This window comes from Hibiscus syriacus, unplaced genomic scaffold (assembly GCF_006381635.1).
Source record: "Hibiscus syriacus cultivar Baekdansim isolate YM2019G1 unplaced genomic scaffold, ASM638163v2 tig00110328_pilon, whole genome shotgun sequence".
NCBI classification, from domain to species: Eukaryota; Viridiplantae; Streptophyta; class Magnoliopsida; order Malvales; family Malvaceae; genus Hibiscus; species Hibiscus syriacus.
Genome location: NW_024062685.1, coordinates 6793475 through 6801731, shown reverse-complemented (window position 1 = coordinate 6801731; position 8257 = coordinate 6793475). Strand labels below are relative to the sequence as shown.

The 8257-nt window shown below is 33.4% G+C and overlaps 1 protein-coding gene across 1 annotated transcript; it reads right to left on the bottom strand.

The window, feature by feature from the left end:
- Positions 1-956: 956 nt before the first annotated feature.
- Positions 957-7958, bottom strand: LOC120118594 (probable sodium/metabolite cotransporter BASS4, chloroplastic). Its single transcript, XM_039138619.1, has 14 exons — positions 7733-7958; positions 7558-7639; positions 6931-7038; positions 6778-6845; positions 6149-6227; positions 4880-4938; positions 4724-4792; positions 3924-4037; positions 3669-3690; positions 3040-3107; positions 2159-2244; positions 1410-1539; positions 1197-1298; positions 957-1118 (listed from the first exon to the last, which is right to left on the bottom strand). The coding sequence occupies exons 1-14, from the start codon at positions 7889-7891 to the stop codon at positions 1044-1046; spliced, it is 1221 nt and encodes a 406-aa protein (XP_038994550.1). The 5' UTR covers positions 7892-7958; the 3' UTR covers positions 957-1043.
- Positions 7959-8257: the final 299 nt, after the last annotated feature.

Here is an 8257-nt window from a genome sequence, read left to right as displayed (position 1 = left end):
TGCCATAGATGATGGATGTATTTTTTGAGGACACATGATTTTTTTTTTAAAAATTTTTCAATTGTTAACTCAAATTTCCGATAATTGATTAACAAGACCTAATAGAAAAAGAATAAAAACCAAACAAATTAATAACATAAGATGCCAAAATCATTTTTTAACTAGTGGTTAAAATAGGACAAACCAAAAACATAAAGGACTATCCGTAAAATATACCCTTCTTTTTTTATGGAAGATGATAGAGAAAGACCAATGCCATTTCAGTTATCAACGGAATTATTAATCAGTATTTTGCCATTCAATTCAACAACAACAACAATAATAATAATAATAATAATAAACTCAACGTATGCCAAACGGTATCGTTCTGATTTATTTATCAGAAAATATGTGATACAATATGTATTCCAACAATTCCAAAGTCGATAGAATTAGTAGAAAATTGGATCATTTGAACTAATAAAATCCAAATTTCAGTCATACTTTTAATTAATAAAATTTAAACTTGCCTAATTATTTAATTTTGATTTATTAACATTTTATCTATGTTTTATGCAGTAATATCCTATAAAAGCAGAAAAAAAACTTCAAAAAATTATGAGAGTTCTCAAGTTATATTCATTCTTAAGATGTTTTAGAGGGTTTAATTTAGTGGATCAAATACGATAGAGTTCTTAAGTTATATTCATTCTTAACAATAACCCAAATGTAAATTACTCCATTTTCTTTCTCCTATTTTCATTTTCCTAATCAAAATCACTTAACTAGTCTCATGAGTTTAGTCCTTATATATAGTATATGATAAATTAAGGTCCTCATAATTTTGTTTAGGGGTGATCCTAGAATAGAATAGTAATTCTAGTGAACCAAGCATGCTGTTACAGTAACTCCTGTACAAATAGGAAGTTAATTTAGGTGAAAAATATGATATTGGCAAAAGCAATAAAGGAATTGTCAAATTATTCAAGAAGATTCAATCATTTTTTAAACTGTTCGGAAGCATAAAAGAATTGTCTACCGGGGATCATGAAGCGTGCTACCGCTCAGGCTACCTTGGCGGTGTTTGACGAGAGGTCTCTTCGAAGCCAGAAGTTAACAAGGAAGGAATCTAAGATAATCTGCAAAATGGTATATAATTAAATGTTGAAAACAATGGCAGTCGCAGCAAGAGAAGTTGATAGATATTTGGTCATAACCTGAATTAAATGTGCGGCAACACAGGGTAGAACCAGTAAACCAGATTCACCAAATGCACCACCAAGCTGCTCCACAACTGCCACCATTACAGGCAGAGTTTTCTACAAAAGAAATTGTACATATCAAGATTAAGCAATTAAAGGGAGCTTGAGAAAGTTTACCAAGCAGATGATAAAACTACGTAAAAAACATTGCTAGTTCAAGATAGCCACCTGGCTTGCAACAAGCAACGTGGCTATGGCATTTTCTTTCTCGGCAAAAATTGATTTATCACCACCAGAGATAGCTGCCAGGCTCCTTATAGCGAGTGTGTTAAAAGCTAACAAAATGAGGTGTAAAAGCCTGGAACAAATTATGGAATTCATTATTGAGAAGATACAACCCCGGCAGAGTATAAGATACGTTTAAATTTTGGGAATATTGTGGGCGGGGGAAAAAATTGAAAAATAGGGGTGAAACTTGTCACCCCTCATGACGAATTCTAATTTTTTAATATATTTTATCGAATTCGTCATCCCCTCATAATGAGTTCTAATTTTTTAATATATTTTATGGAATTCGTCACCCCCTCGTGACAAGTTCCACACGCACTATAGTAAATGACCTAAATCCCAAAATAATTCTCAAACACCCCTATTTTTCAAAAAAAAAAAAAGAAAAAGAATCCGCATGGATTATTCAGCCAATGAAGCCTATAAGATACAATCAATACGAAAATTATACATATTAGGTCCATCATTATTTTTGTTGCTTTTTACCAAACCTAAATAGAATATGCAGCACTTGTATGATTGGCTATAACAAACCGGAAAAGGCAATAGATTGGAATATCAGTTACTATACGAGTTGCTATTGGTAAACCCAGGTCAATAGATCCAAGTCAATACTAAAAAGCTCACAGTTCGAAACTACAGGAATAATTCTTGTTAATGAAAGGCCAAGGAATGAAGAATGAACATACGTTCCCATCCCAATAGCTACAATAAAAGCTGCAGGTTTAACCATCAGAAGTAACGACCTTGACCTGCTCACTTGCATCCAAGGCACCTGCAACCATCATAATTATGAAAAATAAGTTAACCAAATGACATGTATGTATGTAACCTTAAAGAGTGTCCTTACGACACTTGTAAAAAGAATCCTTTAAGTTGAGTGGAATGACACAAGAAAATTTTGAAAATCTTGTTTCTACTTGACATAATATCAAAGCAGGCCTGAAATCTGCTAGTAATATTATCATATCATGTGTAAGAGAAATCAATACACATGCACAATGAGCATAACCACTTTAGAACCATAACTTCTTTATTTTGTTGGATACTAAGCCGTATGTTCTAGCATTATTGTTCTAAAGTTTAACACAAACATATAGCTTAGTATCCAACAAACCCCACATCTCAACGACGACATGCAAAATTGCCTTTGAAATGATACAATTCAAATAACTTTGGTTTCTAAATAGTTTCATCTGTAAGTAAACAAAAACAACACAGTGAATCAACAAAAGCTCAGGTTACTATTCAAGTCAAAAAGGTCTTGGTGTTGACCAAGACAACATCCTGCCGTGAATTGTTTTTTTATAGTCAGGACAAGGGCCATAACAAAGAAACAGGTGTAATTTATGAAATTGAATGTTTTGAAGCTATTCACAGACAAATTAAAAGATTCAAAGTTTCAAATTTCAGTATCGAGAACAGAATGTAGAAATTGTAACAAAACTTCCGAGCAGCCATAAAATTCAAAGGAAAATAGAAATTGTTTCATCACAATGGAAGTTAAAATTACTTGATACTAGAACATTATATGTAAAATAGAACTGGAAAGATGAAATTCAGGCCTTACTAAGCTGAGGAATACTGCACTGATCTTCGAAAAAAGTTTACGATTATGGTCAACGAAGTTTGCCAACCCTGGTTGCCAGTGATAAAGTAGCAACAGGAGATCAATGACAGTTTTTGCTTCCCAGTATACTGATTTTGATGCTTGGAAGAAAATAAACAATGCTGGAGAATGGGAATGTCAAACTATGAAACCCAACGATCGATAGCCTCTATTCTTTCTTTAAACTAATCTTATAGATTCTGAAGTAGTAATGGGATCCCATTTTTTGTCGACAGAATTTGAATCTTGATGGTTCTGAAAACCTAACCTTTTGCATCTCAATTTTTACATTCTGGACAAGATGCATATCAAATAAGGAACTCATACCATAATTATAGGTATCGACAATCAAGAAGTACTGACAACAATAATTGCTAGCTCAACAAAAAGACAACCTCTATACTATACTATTTATGTCAACCAGCCATCCTATTATTTCATGCTGTTGAAACATTATTATATGAGGGAGGTGTCAGAGCTGGTGCATTAGCATCAACACGGATCCCTTAACATTATGTTATGCAAAACCTGCTTACAAGGAAAGGAAAAAAGAGAGGGGGAGGGGGGAATCCCATGACTGAGAGGCTCACCTCTGAAAGATTCTCTTAAAACCTGTAATTAGGCAGCAAACATTACAATTAGAAAACAATAAATGCCTAAAGAAAAATTATTCTAATACAATTTGGAGGTTCAGTTTTTATAGCATTAACTTCTCCATTCTTGGATAAACAGCATTTATACATTGCTAGATAATCATTTTTAAAAACCCAAGCAACAACTTCTTTCTAAAGTAGTGATGCCAGAAGAATTTTCTTCCTTCCAGGAAATACTAATGAAAATATTACCTTCCCCAAGATCAAAGGAAGCAAAAGTGTGAGAAGAAGACTTCTAAGCAGTTCTGTAGTAGGAACATGCACACCAACTCCATCAGCTATGAATTTTGAGATCGAAAATGGAATCTGAAAATCATATAATCCGTAAGCTTCAATAAAATCTATCATACACTTAACACCAACAATAAAGCATAAAAATCATAATCGTCGCCATTATTAGACACATACAATCACACCTTGCTCAGTGAGCACATTTTTTTGTCTTGAAGACTTGAACAATATAATGGTTCCAATGTCTAAAGTGCACCTTGCACACTTGTCAATCCAGATCTTACTGATATTTTTTCTCAATAGTTTAGCTGTAATGTGAAAGACATCTGTGTTACTTTAACTGATGGTAAATGATAATACTTCTAGATATTACAAAATTCACTTGATATAACTAGAAATATATTTGCTTTGCCATTACATTTTTCTACTGTATTTCTCCTAAATAAATTATATATATACAGACACGCACATATATAACTATATATATATATATATATATATATATATTCAGGGTAATTGATGCATTCAAATTATGCACGGAAAGGACACATCAGACAATAATGATCAACATCAATAGATCAGAACAGTAAAATACCATAGAGACATAGATAACTCTAACAATCAGCATATCATTCACTGGCAAAAAGTCCATCAAGATTTAAACGGGGAGAAAAGTTATATTAAGCATCCAATCAATTCCAGTAGCAAAGTTTAAAATTTAACAGGAAATTAATCATACAACTCTTTTATATGCAACTTACAATCAAGATTCCCAGCATATTAGATACCACTGTCATTGCAAGAGCGATTGCCGTGTTCCCCCCAGCAAGCTGCACATAAAAAGTTGAGGCCTTCTTCAAACACAAAGATGAAGACATCAAGGAATTAGTTTAGAAAATAAAGAGCAATCTGCATGCCTGGGTAAGTGCAACTCCACTTGATAATGTTGTTGGCATACAGGTAAATATAGCAAGTCCTGTAGTTAAAACAGAACAAAAGATTAACTTATAATATACCAATAATTCAACATAATCTTTTCCCACTTTTGTAAAGTTCATTGTTGGATTGTGCCTCCTTGGAACAATCCACCAACTTTCACGGTACTTTATAATCAAGGAAGAGCACAAAGACATAAAAAGGATGAGACATTATCCATTTTTCCTTCTTTATTGGGCTAGACTATAATCGCTTCTTAAACCTATGAAGAAAGTATATAGCTAATAGCTCCTCTGGAATGGATTGTGGACCTAAAGGTTTCTAACCCAAGTTAGAAATACAAAGGAAAAGTGTTATCTGTTTGGCATTGTTTTTCTTTTCCACAGAGCTATAACTATATAACAGTCTGGATTCTGGATTCCATGATCCAGAAAGCAATTCTGTATCTGAAATTCTGAATCTTGGGTTTGCAAAGGTCTTCATGTTGAAGTTGGCTGTTGAATAATATTATTCCAAACTGAATGAGTCTTGAGTTTTCTATGCTTTTTATATTCAACTTGGGTGTCTGCAGCAATTGCCAAAAGCCAACAAAACTAAGGACAATAAAGTAAACCCTGAGTTTCTTTTTCACATTCTTATGTTTTGCCTTGCAATAGTAAATTCATCTATACCTCAAATTAGTTTGAAGTTGCTCAAGGTTAGTATCAAAGTATTTACAGTTCCCTAACAAAAATATCAAAAGTGGCAAGACTAAGAGAAGTATCATCAAAAGCAGTAAACTTAATTCAGCTGCAGTTGTAAAAAGTAGTCAGATCCTCCATAAAGTTGGCACATGCATGAATAAAAAAAAACTAAATGAATAATTCCTAAATGGTCCTCCCCCGAAGAAAAAAAGAAAAGGAAGAGAATGAATACAGAATGTAATCCAGTAGAATGAAATCATCATGTACAAGAAAAACATGCCATCTGCAACAAGCAGGAATTGGAGTTGTAAAAAATGTTAAATCCTTACAAAATTTTTCTAATTATGTACTTTCTTTCCTCCCTGTTTTTAAAGGAATTAACAGGAGAAGTTTACTTTAACATGTATGAACATGGCGGCCATTGGAAAAATGGGCTTGTTATCAAAAGAATGACATACATGATAAGTAATTAATGTTCTCAACTTCATTTTTTTCAAATGGTAAAATTAAGAAAGAAATCACCCTTGAACAATATATAAGATGAAGTTCTATTATCAAAATTCAAACCTGTGACGAACTCCTGAGGTTGAAGCGGAATAAGCAGTATAAGCCTTGAAAAGTATGGAGTAAACAATAGGATGGAGCACTGCAGTAATAGAAGGAAATAATTATTTAAACTGTTTTTCTTTTTCTTTTGGAGAACAAAAAGACAAAGAACTGACCTTGCTCATTTAATTAATGCTACATTATAATGCATAACATGGAAATAAAGCCTCCCAACAAAAGAGAAGTGCAACATTTTAGCCCATTTTAGAACTCTGCGGAAGATCCAAGTTAAAGCAGTTTTTCTCAACTAAAGCATCTTTAAGTGTTTAGGGTAGTTAATGAGTTTCCCCTCCGAGTTCTGAATCTCTTCCCTTTATTTTTATCACACACTCGGACAAAGGAATCTATCCTTTCCTTTGATTTTCATTTTTCCACGACATTTCCTTTTATCTGAAACACTGTGTAGATGGTGTAATAATTCAAAGTAAAAATAAAAAATCCGGTCTAATTGACATATATAATTACACAGAATCCCCCAACCAAAATAATAATAATTATAATAATATACATGAAAGAGAGAAGAGTGAAACACAAAATTATAAATGAACCTACAAAATGAACAATGGCACATAAGAAATTTGAGGTCATACTAGCCCAAAAAGTCCTACGGGCCATGCTTTGGCAGCAGCACCAATTGCATCACTGCGTAGAGTCAAACCTGCATAATTGGTGGCTTATAAGGGATGTGCATCATAGAACAATATCTTACCATGAGACAGAAAGCAGCAATGCTAAAATCTTACCTGAGACGACAAATATCCCAAATGTGCTAAATTTTGACAAATGATATTTATCAGCAAGACAGCCAAGGGTAGGATTTGCAATTCCAAATGCTACTCCACTAGTAAGTGCTGCATGTAACATAACAAACACAACCAAATTCTTGTTATTCTGGAGAATGAAAATAATCATCTTCAAAAAAGAAGGCATTAGAAAAACAAATTTTAAAGCCGAGGAAAATTTTCACTATGATAGGAAAAGAAAAAACTTAACATATTCGCAGATTCCCCTTTGGGTTCAAGTCACTTTTCAATAACACGATTCATCATCATTCATCAGCAGGAACGAGAAGGGCATATTTTTTTCTACCTACTATAATCAGTACTGGAGACGTTATTACTAAATAGTGAGGATTGGTTCAAGTTTTCTTTTAGCTCATATATTGAGCAAAATTTTCTTCCCTAAGGTAATAAAACTAGGGGATACACATGTTAAGTTGCCAATGAACAAAAACTATAAAACGCAAAATCCGAGCACTAACATTGCCAACGGACAAAATTGAAAATGTAAGACAAAAAATTTGAGAAATAAAATTATAAAAAGCAAAATCGAAGCACTAACATTGCCAATGAAAAATAAAACTTCATTACCTAGGGGAAGGAAATTATTGGAAGTAAAATTTATCAAAGGCTTTGTCCAATTTAATCCATTAGCTAAATCTGAACCATGAATCTGCGACTCAATTCAAACTTCGTAAGTTGCAAAAGGATAAAACGTGAAAAGAAATAGTGAAAGTGTGAGTATAAGCTTCATTTTTAAGGGAACCTCATCGGACGGTTTACAGTATCTGATAAGTGTTGAAATGGAACGAGAAGGAGGATTGAATCTGAGGGAACGGGCGAAGAAACATGTTTTCCGGCGAGGAAACGGCGTGTTGAAGGCGGAAGGAGGCGTCAAAATAAGGGATTGTATGGTTCCCGCCATAGATCTCTCGAACAATATCCGGAATTTGTGGTGCTTCAACTCTCCACTCAACGACTGTAAATTCTCTCCCTCGGAAGTAACACAAATTTCATTTTTAAAATAAATAAATATCTAAAAATAACTAATGGCCCGCTTATCCTTGGGTTCAGGGTCAGCGGGCCGCGATTATGTTTAAAAAATGTTTTAAATTTGGTTCAGCCCAACATAACGGTTAGCTTTGTTTATATTAGGGGTGTTAAAAAAAAGAAAATAATCTCAGTGACTAAAAATGTCTTATAATATAATAATTTAACCAACTTTTTTTTGGATTTGCCAAAATGACCAACAAATTCGCAACGCGATCTCAAATTCGCAACGCGTATTCCA